General features: G+C 38.7%; 2 protein-coding genes and 1 pseudogene across 2 annotated transcripts; 1 reads left to right on the plus strand and 2 right to left on the minus strand.

The window, feature by feature from the left end:
- Positions 1–2,951, minus strand: LOC131789798 (prostate stem cell antigen). The gene is made up of 3 exons (XM_059106971.2): positions 2,791–2,951; positions 1,286–1,492; positions 1–383 (listed from the first exon to the last, which is right to left on the minus strand). The coding sequence occupies exons 1-3, from the start codon at positions 2,849–2,851 to the stop codon at positions 208–210; spliced, it is 444 nt and encodes a 147-aa protein (XP_058962954.2). The 5' UTR covers positions 2,852–2,951; the 3' UTR covers positions 1–207.
- A 3,294-nt stretch (positions 2,952–6,245) lies between these two features.
- LOC131789808 (uncharacterized) lies at positions 6,246–7,604 on the minus strand (annotated as a pseudogene).
- A 114-nt stretch (positions 7,605–7,718) lies between these two features.
- Positions 7,719–16,228, plus strand: LOC131789839 (transmembrane protein adipocyte-associated 1 homolog). The gene is made up of 10 exons (XM_059107011.2): positions 7,719–8,071; positions 8,787–8,922; positions 9,088–9,186; positions 9,666–9,738; positions 9,826–9,908; positions 10,808–10,930; positions 11,245–11,305; positions 11,925–12,027; positions 12,798–12,881; positions 14,149–16,228. The coding sequence occupies exons 1-10, from the start codon at positions 7,947–7,949 to the stop codon at positions 14,255–14,257; spliced, it is 996 nt and encodes a 331-aa protein (XP_058962994.2). The 5' UTR covers positions 7,719–7,946; the 3' UTR covers positions 14,258–16,228.
- Positions 16,229–16,410: the final 182 nt, after the last annotated feature.

The following is a 16,410-nucleotide window of genomic DNA, read 5'->3' on the forward strand; positions in this document are numbered from 1 at the left end:
CATGTTAAAAAAGGCGTTTATTCAGAGCAGGGAGTTCTTACATCATCATCGTTAACAATCACATCAGCTACAAACATATACTAGTAATGACACTATACACTTTGTACTTCTTACAGTCTTCCCTCTTAATAATATCTTTGAGAAGCCAGCTTTTGATTGCAAAATAATTGGAATCAGGAAACAGCCGCAAAGCCTTTCTTAGTTGAATCAGAAAATCTTTGGTAGAAGTAAGGCGAATAACAAAGCTCCGAGGCTCAAAGTAGGTCCCAATACTGCGCTGGATGGCTTAGAGGGCGGCTCAGTGGGTCCTACACTGTTACACAGGTCACCTTGGCAGCATTCAATACTACAGTCTTTCCCTTGAGCCTTGTAAATTTTACAAGCTGTAGATTAAAAACAATTTTCAATGTATATATTCGAAAATAACGTTTTACGGGAACGAAATAGCTGTTTCAGCGGTTTTTTGTCGTCATAAAACACGTAGGGCCGATTACTTGAACAAGGTGTAGCAACATTTAGCCATTGTTCAACAAAACCACGGTTTAGACTATCTTGAATCAGCTGAATAATTTATCTGACCATTCAGTTTTGTGAACTGTGTCTAGGGAAATTTAGTAAATTAAAACAACCTTCTTATAGAAAATACGTAAGCGCCAGTGTTTGCGTAAAACTGCGATTTGGGTTTGACATCGAGTAAATAACCGTCCCGTAAGGCTTTTATCAGCCCAGCGGTCACACGTTTGCGCATGTGCAAACGTTGTCATGACTTGGTTGGTGGAGTGCTTTCAGGGTGTCAGAACACGTGTCTCACACGAGTTACAAGCAACCACTCGAGCCAGTAAGTCACGGTGTTTTAATTAGAAGCGTATAACATTTTCGGCAAGCTCAAAACAGAATGGTGATTTAACGGGATACTCGTTATTTCATAAGCTTCGAATTCAAAATGTGTCGAGTTTTTCTGTTCCTTAATTTTGTCCCTTTCAAAGATTTCTGTGGACGTTTCAATTTTTTTTCGCACAGTATGAGTGACTGCGGTTGGTCTCATGTTTTCCTTTGAAATTTTGCGCGGTAGATGCGCGCGCGATCAAATTTGAGTTGGTTTTCTTCACACAGTTAAGAGTTAAGGCCTCTTGATACAACGTATCAAGAGGTATGTTGGTAATACTACATACAGAAATAGTTCTGCCAATGTGATCCATATAGATGTAAGAGTTGGGTTTAAGCAGAATTGCAGATTGTTTACAATGTAACTGGTGATATAGCTAAACTGCACTATTTTACTTACGATTAAAATCCGACTGTGCATCACAGACCAGGCTGGAAGAACAGTTCCTCATCTCGACTGTTACCTCTGGGGTCATACTAAACTTCATTGTAACACATCGGTCATAAATCGGAGGGCAAGTTACTTTTTTCACATTGTCGGCACTGCAGCTAGTTCCTCCACTAACCTGCGCAAGACTAGAACATTCGTAACACTGAAGCGACAAAGCTGTTGGTTAAAGAAAAATATCACAGTTACGAAAGTTTGTCAAGACTTGAAGGACACATCCTTTCACAGGCCAAACAAACGCGCACGGTGTTCGAACGGAAGTGACCATTGACGACCAAGGTGATTTTGTAGCTAGAAATTTGGTAGCGCTGCATAATGAATCTCGACACTTTTTTTACCGTTCACATGCAAAAGGCTATCATAACCTTAGGAAATTTTACTATCGATAGAATAGCTCAGCCGAAGTCTAAAACTGATTTCCGAACACAAATATGCACTTTTCTCGAATTAAAGAAGCTGAGCCTTTCGTGTATTTATTACTCGACCAAGGCTGCTTCAAATTCTTATCCTGCGGTTTCTATGACTTGGTATGACAAATTTTTCATTGCCTGTATCTGTATTGATTAGGCCTCTCGACCAATGAGCGCAGGAGAATTTCAACAGTTAGTATCAAGATATATATAAGATTTCCGGAGGTAAAACTTTGCGCACGTACGTTTGTGCTTGCGTGTGTACCTGGTTGCTACACTGTTTTAGCGGCACAGATTATGACTTGGCAATTTAAAGAGTACTTAATTGTCTAACTTTTAACCAGGAGCTATCACTGGGAACTGCAAATGTATTTCCTCTAAGACATGGCCCCCATGTGGAAACACGATTTTATTTTCCGATTTGATCTAACTCTGCTTTTTCCAGAATGACGTTTAATTCCTAATTATCTGCCGCATTGAAGCCAAGGAAGATTAAGTGAAGAAAGAAAAATGAAAATATATCTAAAGGATAAATGGATGATATGAAATCTCCAAGCGTTCATTTACCTTATCAGTGATGCTTACATTTGTCCCGAGGACAAAGTCTAATTCTCGCGATTTTGGAGGTAGGACTTTAGCCACGTCACTTTGTTGATGAGAAATCTTTTCAAGTCGTTCAGTACAACGGTTTGGCTAAAGCTGTCCACTCTTTTCAAGATACAACCGTTTGATTTGACAGTAGCGCCTTACTAATATCTGGGAGGCACGAGTTCAAATTCCGTGAAAGCCTGAATTTTTAATTTTTTTTTTCTGCAATTGTTTAGATTACAGCACACCTGCTAGGATTATAGCTTTTCTTGTGTTTACTTGATTACAACAAAATATACGAGAGTTAACGTCAAAAGCAATTGAGAATCGTCTGCACCAGCCTAACTAAAATTTGTCTAGGAACAATTCAGAAATGAGCGCAGCAGTTTTCCCCTTGAAACTAAAGCGGGAGCACATTAACTCAAGTTTGCGCAAATGAAAATTGAAAATCTAACTTACCGGCTGGTATGATGAAAAGAACCAGGAAGGTGGCAGAGATGAAGAGAAATGCAGTAGCCATGATTCGAGCACGAGATTTTTAGCAGATCTCTCTATATGAAACTTGGGATTGTTCTCAAAACTACTTCTAGTAGCCAGTGTATCAGCTGGATGAGGTTACGCTATTTAAAACTCATTGGACAGACCACGTGACTGAAATTGTTGTCGTCGCGATCATTACTGAGGGATTGAAACTAAAGCGTGCTGCTGATGCCGTCATCACTGACCTTTACAGGTTAAATGATTTTTTTTTTGTTGGTTTTACGTGACGAGGAAAATGTCTTCAGCATAATGTATTGCAACATCAGCATCATTTCCTTTAGGACAGGAAAAAAGAAGAGTCAATCGGAAATTACTGAATTGACATGGAAAAATACGGCCTAGGATGAGAAAGATTAAAAGGGAATTGCAGTTTATGATTAGAAGATAATAACGAGACCGAAAAACAAAATATGGCCAAGAATTGCAATCAAACCTGTATTAAGTGGTCATCCTTGGGGAAGACCACTCAATACAAATTCCACAGAATGGGGTTTAAATCGACGAAAAATCGCCATTTTATGCCATAATTGATCATTAAATGATTATAAAGTTTGTTTCAAAAAACTTGCTCAAAAATGCAAATTTATTAAGCGACATCAACAAAGTGGTGTTACAGCGTAAAAAAAGTAATATATTATCTAATAGCTGGACATTTTGGTCATAAAACACCAAGTGATTCTCGTGATGTTCACGCGTGATATTAGCCCTATCAGCCCCATGAAGAAAAACCAATTTGTGATGCGATTGCTGGAGATGAAACCTAGAGTTGTAGGCGAAAAGATGACTTACATTCATCATTGAAACTAATGCACTACTCCCGAACGTGACCTGCATTAATCGTGCAGAATTGATTTATTTATGATGGCACGTCCTATAACGTAAAAGTAAGCTCGAGGTTAGAAAATGAAACGAAAAAGCCTCCCAAACCTTAAATCATTCAGTGTACACAATGTGTAAGCCTTATTTTTGATGCGAATTAAGGGGGCAAGTTTCTTAAGAAATTGTAGTGTTGCGAAGGTGGGGGACTGATACAAGATAATTTAACTGATATTATAAATATTAGCTATAGTAAAGAATTTCTAAGCTGATGTTTCTAGCGTTAGCCCTTTGTCAGCGCTCTAAAAAAAGAGCTAACGCTCATATTTTCGATTTGGTTGAGTTCTTAGCGACATGTGATTGAGTTCTTAGCGACTTCAAAACTGATATTATAAATATTACCTACAGTAAAGAATTTCTAAGCTGATGTTTCTAGCGTTAGCCCTTTGTCAGCGCTCTAAAAAAAGAGCTAACGCTCATATTTTCGATTTGGTTGAGTTCTTAGCGACATGTGGTTGAGTTCTTAGCGACTTCAAAAGTGTTATATTGCATTTAACTTTGTTACGCGTGGTAAACTTACTGACTGAGTGGAAAAAAAAAATGACGCGATGACGGTCAAGAGAACTTGTTTAATTACATGTCATTTAGTGAATTCTTTTAGACAATACTGAAGTATTTGGTCAAGATTTGAATTTTAAATCCAAAATTCCACGGTTACGTGGGTTTGACCATTGAACTCCTTAGATTGGCTTCTACACATTTTCTTGTAAATTAGTTACGAGAATTTGATGTTAGAGTAAGAAAGTAGCTTTGACCTGATAAGTTTGAGAATTCTTATCAACTGTTTGCTGGATAATGTATGTAGATAGTAGGGAGTAACTACATTTTAATCACTTCTGGAAGTTAAGGGCCAAGGCCATCACTGTGAGTTTCCGAACTTTGGTTGTCTTGTTTAGTTGTCCGATTCTTTAGTGTCGTTTCTCGGAGTAATTGCTATCTGTATTTTGTTACGAATTTCTTGGGATCACACAAATTTATCCAATTATTTGTTATCCTTACGTGAGTCCTATGATTCAAGTGATTATAGCGGCTTTTCCTCAGCCGTTGTTTAGACGTGATACTCAAACAATGACGTTCATTGGCGGAATAGTGCGGTTTTGCTGAGCTCCTTCAAAGTTCCTGCTTTGGGCTTTCGTACTCCACCGTTAATTGATGATCGGAAATATTACACACGATTTTATTCGTTTGGGGGAGTTTCGTGAGAATATTTGGATGGGTATTCTGATCAGAAATGTTTAACCTTCCGAGGTCAGTTTAGTGGTGGCATGTAGTGCAGATTCCTCAAATGCCCTACGTGCTTAGGCTTTCGTACTCAAAGATTGATTGCTTGATCGGACAAGTAAAGTACGCACGTTTTTGCTAATTTTTGTGATGCTCTGGTGTATTTTGGTTCATGTTTTGGTCAAAATTGTTTAATCTTCCACGGTCAGTTGGCCAGCATACGGACCTTGTATGTAGAAGCGTGTAATACAGAGGTTAGCGGTCAGAATGGCTAAAGAGAACAAAAGAGACGGGAAGGTGTTTAAAGTAAAAATTATCAGAAATTGAAGATTCTGACTACACTATCACGAAACATTCAATGTGAAATAGTCTATTGAGGAATGGTCAGTCAGTCATCCGACAACAACAATGTGTCGTAATATATACTTATTACAACATAGAATATGCTAGCAAGTCTAACTTGAAAAGCTTGAAAAATTAAGTGTACCACGCCAGATACGAAAAACCACTAAAAAACCACTCTTTAGATGTGGCCAAAAAATATGTGGAAACGTATTCCCCATCTAATGCAGTGGCACGGAACCTCGGGGAAGAGGTACAAACAAACCCATAACTCCATAGAAAAAATTTAACTAAATTGACAACAGCAAACAGAAAGACTGACTGAGCTAGAATGATTAATATTCCCCGCTAAAACATTAAATACTCAAAACTCTCCCCTGAGAATACTAAAACCTCTCAATCGTGCCATCAGAATAGTAATTTCTGACTAATTCGTTCCTAAGGGGTAAGTTTCTAAAGAAACTGTGGTGCTGCGTCGGTGGGAGAGTATAGCAGGTAATTTAGTGTTAACAACTGGGTTGAAAACGTAAGTTAGCCACCGTAAAGGGTAAGGGCTAACGCTCGAAACGTCAGCTTTTTTACCCTTTACGGTGGCTAATTTACGTTTTCAACCCAGTTGTTAACACTAAATTACCTGCTAATTCGTTCCTAGTCACTCAACCGTCAGAAATTACATCAGTGGTGGTAGACACGGTGAAAGAAAACGAGCTGAAAGCCCAAATTTGGACCGCTTGATACCTTTTGCTTAATTTGTTATGTGCGAAATTTGTTATTTGACAAGGATTCAATGTGTATACAGGGGGTAAGTTTCTAAACAATTTATGGTGCCGTGTCGGTGAGTAAGAATACAAGATGTTGTGGTTTGCAAGATATCAACTGAGTTAGTAATGTAAATTTGGCACCGTGGAAGAGATTCTGAACTGACGTTTAGAGCCCAATCCCTTTGTCAGAGCGAATGACGAAGGGCTAACGCTCGACACGTCAGTTTTTCAATGGTGCCCCATTTACATGATCAGCTTAGTTGATAAAAAGGTGGTTTTCGTGTGCGTCTGTTGTCAATGCAATTGTTTGTTGCAGTTGTGGTTGTTTTTGGTTTTCAAACTGCAAAACTTTTTCTTTATCCTCGTATCACTCTACCAACAATTTCATATTTTTGTCTTCAAACGGATTTTCATTCAAAACTTTCATAAGTCATAGTATTGTTTAATAGAGAACACGGCAGAATCACTGATCAAAAGATGATAAGCGTATTGATAGTTCTCGTTAAAGCACCCATCGTTTAAAAAGTACTCTGTAAAATGACCGCTTTTATCTGCGAAAAAAGCCTTCAACTTATTGTAAAGCGAAAGAGGTACTGGCTTGTTGACTTTCTTTTTCCACGCAGTTTTCTCGCCAAATGATCCAAATATACTCAATTCCTCGGTACTCCGTTCTTTTATGTCTCCAATATCGTCTACGATATCATCAGCGGCTTCTCCTTCAAGTGCTCGCCCAGCAATGATATTTGCCTCATCATCAAGTTCACATTTCTCCAAGTTAAGGCCTCTTAGAAACCACCTTGGTTGTAGCATATCCAGAATCTTTTTCATAACTATCTTTTTGGTTCTGTACTTTGCTCGCTTCGTTAAATCCTCGTGCGACTCCATGTCAAGTCGAGGTCCTCCCTTGCCTCCAAAGTTCTTCCATATCTCTTGACAAACCTCGTTCATTTGCACGTTCCCACCCTTTGGTTGTGAAGTCATAAAATGGATTCAGTCTCAAGAGTAAGATTGTTGTCGAATGATGCGTGTAGTAGTTGTGAAACTCTGCCTTCCTCAGCCATTTCTCGTACCTTTCAAGTTCAGGCATAGGGTTGGGTAGCCATCTTTCGTTACCAACCTTCACGCTTGATTTCCACATTCGCGAAACAGCTTTGTAAACACTTGGCGCCTCCGCTGCTTTCGGTGGAAGTTCGAACCAAGAATATTTTGGAATATGTTTCTTCCAAATCACGTCTAAGCGAATCAGACTATTCCAATGCTTGCAAACTAAAGCAGAATTGCATAAATCATGGATTGACAAGTTACAAAAGATCTCTATAAGGACAATATAGGGAAGATGTGAACTTTCTGAGCGGCAGTCATCTTAGACTAATTAATGTCGTGCCTAGTGTCTTCTCCTTTTTTGATTTTTTTAGCGAGGAATAGATATTGTCTTCCTTGCTTACTCACACAAAAAAATAAAATTAATCACGCAGGTCAATGTATAGAGGAGTTGGTTTTTCATCAGCAACACGGATAAAATTAGGCACGGCAAATAAGATGACAAACGTCCCTCTCCACCCTTATCCGGTATTCCTTTTTTTTTTTTTTTAATTTTTTTTACCTATCTAACCGTGGTGGATTGGAGCCGAATCACGCGATCGAAATATGACTCTGGATAGCCGAGGATGCTATAAACAGTATTTTTATCATCTAACTTCCCGGTAAATAATGTTCAGAGGAATTTTATGCGACGGTAATGATGGCAACATCAGAAGAAAACGTCCTCTAAAGACATCGGCAGTTTTAATGTAAGACACTTTTTCTCCGGACGATTTTATCGATGCCACGACTAATTGGTAAACAAAGCTGAAGGGAGATTTACGCGAATCTAGGATGACAAAGGATGCTGCTTTCACCATTCTTCCTTCGTACAACAACATATCAACCACTAGAGTTCCGCCCGACCAGATCAAGACTGGTATCTGCCAAAAGATTCTATATGAGAACGTCAACGGCAGGTATGCGAGGATCAATTCAGACTTCGTTACATTCATTTAACCGCGATCGTCCAGACGGTTGCGTTAGTTCGTTGTAAAAAGCGAAAATACTTTCACTTTCTTTTTCATCGATAAACATTGATGATCGAGAAAAATTTACTATATCAATTATATCTAAGTCATTAGGGAACAATAAGTTAAGAGGCTTCCTACAATGTGCAGCACACAGCAACCAAGCAACGGTGAACAAAGGACAGATTGGTGTCTGGTTTATTTAGACATTTAATTTGACTCCATGAAAGTAGATTCTTGTTTTAAAATTAGTTTTGCAAGGATCATAAGTAGAAGTTGAGCCCCGTTATCCAACAGGCTGTCTCCTCTTGCATAACCTTCAAGGAATCTTGTTAGATTCCAAGGCCAGGTTGTTCAAAGCTGGGTTAAGATAACCCAGGGTTAGTGTGAACACTGATTTCAGATCTTCAGTATAATTATTTTTGTCTACATTTTAATGATTGGATGTTCTGAAATGAATTGAGAAAATTATCAGCAAAAAGGCTTTTGACCAAAGGAATAATGAAACTTGGATTAAAATTTAACGTTGGGCTAGCACTGATTGGACTTTGAACCACTGGACCAAGTTCTCTAAAAAGGTATTTGTTTGGAAGGTGCAGTAATGTATTTCGATGCACAACATTGAACATTTTACTTATCATTCTTTCATTCTCTTTCCGTATAGTCACATCAGGATTCTTGATGTAATCCTCCTGATTCCAAACATTCTGTTTCTGATGTTCCTTATGTACAGACTTGGAGTAGCTCATGTACAGCTTAGCAAAATAAGATGTCCAATTGTGAAGACTGTTTATTTTATGGTAGGGATTGAGATGATTTTAAAAAGAAATGCAACCAAATTCAGAAATTCATGCAGGCCTTGCAAAGCCATGCCCTCAAGAAAGTTTCACCCATAAGTTTTCATTTTGAAATACCTGATGTAACAGGTAACAAAGGACTTCTTAATTGATTTTGTCTTTCGATAGGTATTCTTTGTCTGTATCATTGGAACAGCAAGATGCTTTGTCTCGATGCTTCTGACATCAATCTTGAAATTACATCACAAGGATTCTCTGCCAACAAAGGTCCTTAAATTCTTTGACATCTGATAATTTTATTTTGGTTATAGGCTGTGTCAGGGTTTCTATTAAATGGTGTAATAGATGCAAAAAGGAAGGCACTGTAATGCAAACCTATGGAAGCTTGTCAGTTCTGCAACATAAGAGGGCAATAATTAAAGCTTGCAATGTTGGCCATCACAATCATTGAATCTGATAATGTTTGTCACTTAAAACACAGCACTAAGAGGGTCTGCGGTCATGCTTAGACTTCCCACTTTTCTTTTTCCACTTTTAATTTTCAAATATCCACTTCTCACATCCTTCTATTTAACTCCCACTTCCCAATTCTCCCTTCCCACTTTTCACTTTCCACTTTTCACTTTCCTCTTTTCACCTCTCTCTACTTTTCACCTCTTCATATCCCTCTTTCCACTTCCCACTTTTTGGGTACTTTGTGTCATGAGTTGAAACTTGTATTTTAATGCAAAATATATTTTTCATAGATTTTGTGGATTATACTGAGATGCTTTTTGTTAGCAGTTGAAGTGAGTGTCATAATATTTGCGGTCTGGGCAGGTATGGAAAAGAGTCAACTATTGATAGATGTAAATATTGATTGACTTCATTTAAAGGTGAATTATCACAAACTATGTTTGCCTTTAGGGAACATGCAAGATGGACGCAAAGGTGTAAGGAGAGTTCTGGGTCTGTCACTATTTTGTGCAGTTGCGTATTCATCAACTCAGGTTTGCTGCTTTTTGTGATGTTCACCACCTTAAATCTTAAACTTCTATGACTGACCAAGACAGAATTTCACCTAACATTATCAGTACAATATCAAGCAGATAAGTGATGAGAATAAAGAAAAATATCAGTTAAGGGCTTATTAGCTGATCCAATACCAAATTCTCAGAACTAGCATTACATGAGTTCTACAGCAAACAGTAAAGAGAAGAACTAGTGAGATCTTGGGACTGACAGTATTAACTGCATTATCCTCATCCTTCTTCTTCCTCTTTTTCCTCTTCTTTCTTTTCTTCACTTTGTTGTATAGCGATAATTATTGATAATAATTATATAAATAGCTAGAGAAATAATATTTATAATGATAGCAATCATAATCATATTATTCTATTATTATTATTATTATTATTATTATTATTATTTTATCTCTCAGTTAGTGCGGATGCTATGATTGGTCATTTTAGCAGATCATATTTCCACAGAATGCTAAATTCAGTAGTTTGTTTGACATAAAATCCTCTCCCTTCCCCCCCTCCCCCCCTTCCCCCCTCCACACACACATTTGAACCCAGATATTTATTAAATACCTTACTACCTTTGTTTTCTCGGTCTGTACTGTAAGTTTTGGAACCCCGTTTTGTTTGCTCGGATTTATGGCTCACACACTTCGCACTGGACTAAATATCCGATTGGAAAAAACTCGGTCCATAACTTACTGTACGGATTTTTGACTCGGTTAGTAGGAGGTATACATACAGTGTACTATATGCCATAACCATTTGTTGGTTGTGGCTCTCTTAGCAAGACATAGATGTACATAACAATGTAACAATCACTTTATGGTCATCATCATTACCTTCAACATCGTAAATATTAATTCTTCTATTTTCCTGGTACTCAGGCCACCCTTGAGTTTGTCAAATGCCCAGGAATAAATGGCCGAATTTTTGGAAGTGAAAAGTATGATTTCTATGGACATGGTGGATTGTTGTTTTTGTCGTCTACTTCTCTCTTTTTAGCTTTGGTAAGGGTGATCTTATTTATCCACAATTAGATCAACACAAAACGTTTTAAAAGAAGCCGCTATGAAATATAGATGACAAGTTCAAGTTTAAGCTGATTTCCAATAATCAATCCCCGCCGAGGCAAAGTTTGATTTTCTGTTTGTAATAAAGCATCATGTTCGGTAGTAGTTCAATCAAATTAATTTGCTTTTATAAACCGAGTTGGTAATGCAAACTGGTCACAGTAAAGAGTTGCCGAAGCTGGCGCTTCGAGTCCTATGTCATTCGCTCTGACGAAGCCCCTTTTTTCATCTTTTATTGCCTCTCCTTTCAGGTATATCTTACTATACTCATATTGCCGTGCACCAAGCTAAGAGAGTGGTTTGTTTTACCTGGTAAGATTGCTTTTAAGTTTCAGCCTGGCAAATATACTTGTAGCCTCCCTTCTGGAGGACCACACCCACGTTAGTCTTTTCACAGGGCTCCATTCAAAGTTCCGACGTGGATCTATTCGATTTTCTAACAGGCTCTCTGAGACTAATACTCTCTGTTAAACAAGGAAGTACGATTAGGAACTTTTATTTGCGTTTCGCCGTTGAATTTAGAGCGCAATTAAGAGTTAGTGTCGTGAAATCAAACTTAAGGTAATCCGATTTTCCATTTTCCTGCGAGCATTCTCTTCGGTACGACCATTTCTCCGCTCTTGGGAAAGTATGAGGCTTTGAGGAACGCGAGAAACCGAGAGGAGGTCTAAAAGGGTCTGGCACTGATGAGCTAGCCGGCAAACTTCTCTCTGTTTCGTCTTAAATCTTCCTGCGGGCGGAGAAACACGCGTCCTGCAGCGCTAATGATGATAATAATCATAGTGAAAACAAACAAACAAGACCAATTTGTGGTTGGATATCGTTTTGCTTCTGATTAGCTTAGAACGTCGTGCGAGTTTTCTGGACCAATCATGGAGGTCCATTCAGATAACGATTACCCCTGGCTTACGTTTGGTACTCTCCTTTATAGGGCGGAAATCTTTCTACTTGTATTGTGCTGTGATGTGTGTCGTGAACCTAATGCAAGGTTCTGCAAGTCTATTGATGTACGAAGGTTTTGTGCAAAGTTTATGGTAGGTACCGGATCTCTTATACATTTACGTTGTTCTCGTAGTTTAGGGTATATAACCAGTTTTCAAGGAAAAACACTCGAATTGTCAACTTCCCAAATTTACAGAATGGAGGTTCGTTTTAACCGTCGGCCCAGTTGTCAAACGGCCTTTATAATAATTCTTCTTTCAATAAAGTTGCCTGTACCTGATAGCAGTTTTTCTACGTTGCACTTGTATATCGTTCTGGTCCCCTTTTCTTAGCAAGTCTGTTTCGAAATCCCTTCCCTAAGCTAGCCTGGACAAAAAAAATTTTTCTAGATCGTGGCACATTAACCTCATAAACTGTATCCAAAGACGAATGAATAAAGGGGGTAAGTTTCTAAAGAAACTGTGGAGCTGCGTCAGTGGGAGAGTATAGCAGGTAATTTAGTGTTAGCAACTGAGTTGAAAACGTAAATTAGCCACCGTCAAGGGTAAAAAAGCTGACGTTTCGAGCGTTAGCCCTTCGTCAGAGCGATTGACGAAGAGCTAACGCTCGAGACGTCAGCTTTTTTACCCTCGACGGTGGCTAATTTACGTTTTCAACTCAGTTGCTAACACTAAATTACTTGTATCCAAAGACAGAACGTTTGCATGAATCCACTTGCGTCATCCCAAATACCGCAATCTGATTGGCTACGCTTGAAGTGAAACGACATGTTGAATATTTAGGAATAAGAGATACTGTAATCAAATCATAATAGCATTGTTTACTCTGTTTTGTTTTGTTTATGTATTTTGTTTTTTGTCAGCGTTTTAGACTTCACTTTGATTATGTATTATGCCGTGTTTGGACCCATTGTGTACTTTGCATTTCTGAAAGATTTCTTTCGAAGGTGAGCCACTTTTTTTTCTTCCCACTTTTTCATCTTTCTTTTCAGTTTACATTCATTTTTGAATGGCTTAGTAAATAGAGCGCTCATAGAATGAGTGACGGGAAGTAAAAACCAGAGTTACCATAATGGCCAATCAGAGCGAAGCAAAACATTACAGGGAACCAATAAGAATGGAAAGCGGGAAAAGACAAGCTGCGTCAAGCGCGGGAAAACGCTCGTCATCGAGCGCGGGAAAATGCTCGTCGTCAAGCGTGGGAAACGCTTGTGATCCATCAAAATGAGATTGGTTTTACTTTTAACCTTGATTGGTTGAAAAACTGGCGTGAGTTTTCTTGGCTTATTACACCCATTTTGAAATCACTGGTGGTCCCTGTAATCTGATTGGCTCTAATTGGTGCGATTTATTCACGAATCGCACCATTTTTAAAAGTAACCAATCAAGTTGCAAGAAAATGAAAGACAAAGAGTATCGTATGGCAAATTTTGCTACTTTTGTTTCCAAAACTCTCACTTTTTCCCCTCCAAAAATGGATGAATTTAATTTCAAACCAGCTCAGTACTGCATCAATAAAATATTTGAAGTGACCAAGTCCTGTATTTGGGCGATTTCAAAATGGATGTCATAAAGTGGTAATTGAACCTCGTGTTGTGCAATTTTGGTCTGAAATCATACTTGTGATTTCATATCGAACTCGCGCTGTGCGCTTGATCGATTTTGAAATCACGAGTATGATTTCAGCCCAAATTGCACTCCACTCAGTTCAATTACCATTACTAATCAACGAGCAAAGAGAAGTAAAACTAACGCAATCTAGGATCACTTTTGACATTCAATCGCTGTTTTTCGGGGCAAAGCGAGTTATCAAAACTGAAAGAGAAGAGGAGAGGTATTTAGTGCTTTTTATGGGTATTTTAATCTTTGAAGATAGTTGGATTTCTTTTGTTCCGTCTACTGTGGTTATATTTTTGTTCATTGGCCCGCTGTTACAATGGCTGTGCCATTTGAAAAGTTTCCTAATATGCACTAACGATTGTTCGTTACCACTAAGTGATGATCAAGGGGTGGGGCCTGGGGCCTGAGGTTCAGACTTACAGACCCTAGACCGGACCTCCGCACCTCCCCCTCCCTATCAAAAAATTCCTATTTCCGCCCCTAGCTCGTTTGTTCGTGTTTGTCAATTGGTCATGGACAGTCTTGCAAATAAGTTAGACTTTCTTTTATAATCCGCAAGTAACCAACTTGGTTCGTCGTATTTTGTTCTTTCAGTGCGTATACGCATGTATTGACAGTGGATAATGAGTACGCCAGCTACTCATACTCCTATCTGCCAACAGAAGATGTCGGAGACGGTTACGTTTCTTCTGACTTTGATTAAATAGTGACGCATGTGAGACGGAGACAACACAGCGGTCGGACGTCGTGCATGCGCGAGAGATCAATTCTGACCGGCCGTGAGCAACACAGCGGTCAAACGTTTTGCTTTTGCTTGGAATCAATTCTGTAGGTCAAACGTAGTGCATGCGCCAAAGGGGGAATCAATTCCGGCTGGCTATGCGCCATTTTCCCGCGCTAAATTTTAGAGGAAAACATGGGAAACAACTACTGTCTTACAAAATAAGCGAAACAAAATTAAAATGTTCATAAAAGAAAAAAAATTATGGGAAAGGAAAACTCGAGAATTTTCGAAGACAAATCTTATTTTCGCACGGGTTTTACCAGAAACTTAGATGCTTTTTATCATACCGTGACTTATTGGCTTGTGTGGTTTTTTGTAATTCTTTTGAGACAGCCTGAAAACGCCACCAATTATGCAACCTAGTTTTTAGAGCGTTCGCGCATATGCAGACGTTTCACCGCTGCGCTGACGGAGACTCTTACTTACAGTGTGTGGCAAAAGTCCTGACACGCTGTTCCATTTTTTTAATTTTTCTCTACAACTTTCATTGACCTCCCCCACTCTCCCATTTAAATGTTCCCTGACGAGTTGGGAAGAGGTTTGCTGGGGGCCTGGCTGGCTTATCAGTGCCAGGCCCCTCGCAGACCTCCTGCTGGCTTTCGTTTTAGGATAATGATTTTGACATAGAATTTCTTATTAACTTTAAGATATTATGAGTACGTTAGGATGTTGTATAGATATTTAATTCAGATTTTTAATTTTTTTTAACTTTATCGTAATCAGATTAGATTTTTTCTTATTGCACAGTTCATTGTACAGATAATAGCTGTATACAACGGCTCCTACATTGGTAAGTCTCAAAAATGTCGGGTAGTTTGTCTCACAATGTCACGCAATCTTAAGAAGGTTGATCACGGTAAAACGCTTGTCGCACTCAGTCACGCAATCTTAGGGAAAATCACCACACCAGCTTACCTAATGCAAGAGGAGAATGTCACATTAGGTCACATTGAAGGGAAGATTTGCATTGGATCCCTAGTTACAATAGAAGTTTTAATTTCAACGAGATACTATCGTGGCGTTGATGAAAATATGTTGTGGCAGATTAACACAAATGGGCAAAACTGAGGCGTACACGGTTTCATTTTATTCTAAAAACAGTCAAATAATAAGTGGTTACGCTAAACAATGGACTTTAAGAGAAACCTTTTAACACTTATGCTTGCAATTTTGCAGACCTGAGAGGAACTTCCACACTACAAATTCTTACATCTGAGTCAGTAGCAATAAATTAATTCATTAGAAGTATAACAAAATTCTTGAACGCGATTGGTTATCACCAGCCAGATTTGAGCACTAATAGGACAGTGTACGCATCATGCCTGTAATTGGACAGTGCAATAGGATAGTTTAAGGAACAGTTAACATATTATGCCTGTGTAAGTGATAAGTGGACAGAACTCGTCATGTGCGCGCGCTGCTGTCTTGCATTTCTTCGAGTTAATTGTTGTTTTTTTTAATGAGAACGCATGACCGATGTCTAGCTTCTTTCTCAAATTATGTCATAGTTTTAATTAATCGGTAACAGGACTTCCTATCCTCCAATTCTGTCCGTGATTGACAAATCGGACTCCCGCTTCGTGATCGTCCAATTTCGTTTATCACTCGTATGATTACAGACCGAATTGGACTTTCTCTCGGTCATGTTACCGTTACTAATTATTTATTCAATAAAAATACAGAATAAGGGCCGTTCATTATTCGCCGCGGAGGGGGGGCAGTCAATTTTCTGTAGCCTCCCCGCCTCTCTTTATACTCTGTTGGCAACAAACGTTCCTCCCTCCTCTCGTAGAACTTTTATTCTCAACTTTTGTCACAGTTTGATAAAATATCTTAAAATTTAGAAGATGTGAATTTTCTGTAAATAAAACTATCACAGTTGATATTAAAGAGTTGTTATCTTATTTCGGGATTTCCGTCTATTTTCGGATAGCCACACCCAATACCGGACAGTAGATTCCGTCGGATTTCTAACGGATCTGTCATATTTACAGATCACTGGTATCCATTGATAATCTTGGTTGGAGAGAGCCATTGTTTTGAGGTGTTTTTTCCTATGGCACATCGCGATT

Source organism: Pocillopora verrucosa, chromosome 11, assembly GCF_036669915.1.
Source record: "Pocillopora verrucosa isolate sample1 chromosome 11, ASM3666991v2, whole genome shotgun sequence".
NCBI classification, from domain to species: domain Eukaryota; kingdom Metazoa; phylum Cnidaria; class Anthozoa; order Scleractinia; family Pocilloporidae; genus Pocillopora; species Pocillopora verrucosa.

Coding starts and splice junctions, on each gene's coding strand:
- LOC131789798 (XM_059106971.2), bottom strand. CDS start 2,851: ATGGCTACTGCATTTCTCTTCATCTCTGCCACCTTCCTGGTTCTTTTC. Junction 1,493..2,790: donor TCTTTTCATCATACCAGCCG/GTAAGTTAGATT, acceptor TTTAACCAACAG/CTTTGTCGCTTCAGTGTTAC. Junction 384..1,285: donor TGCACAGTCGGATTTTAATC/GTAAGTAAAATA, acceptor TTTAATCTACAG/CTTGTAAAATTTACAAGGCT.
- LOC131789839 (XM_059107011.2), top strand. CDS start 7,947: ATGACAAAGGATGCTGCTTTCACCATTCTTCCTTCGTACAACAACATA. Junction 8,923..9,087: donor TGAAGACTGTTTATTTTATG/GTAGGGATTGAG, acceptor GTCTTTCGATAG/GTATTCTTTGTCTGTATCAT. Junction 10,931..11,244: donor CTTCTCTCTTTTTAGCTTTG/GTAAGGGTGATC, acceptor CTCTCCTTTCAG/GTATATCTTACTATACTCAT.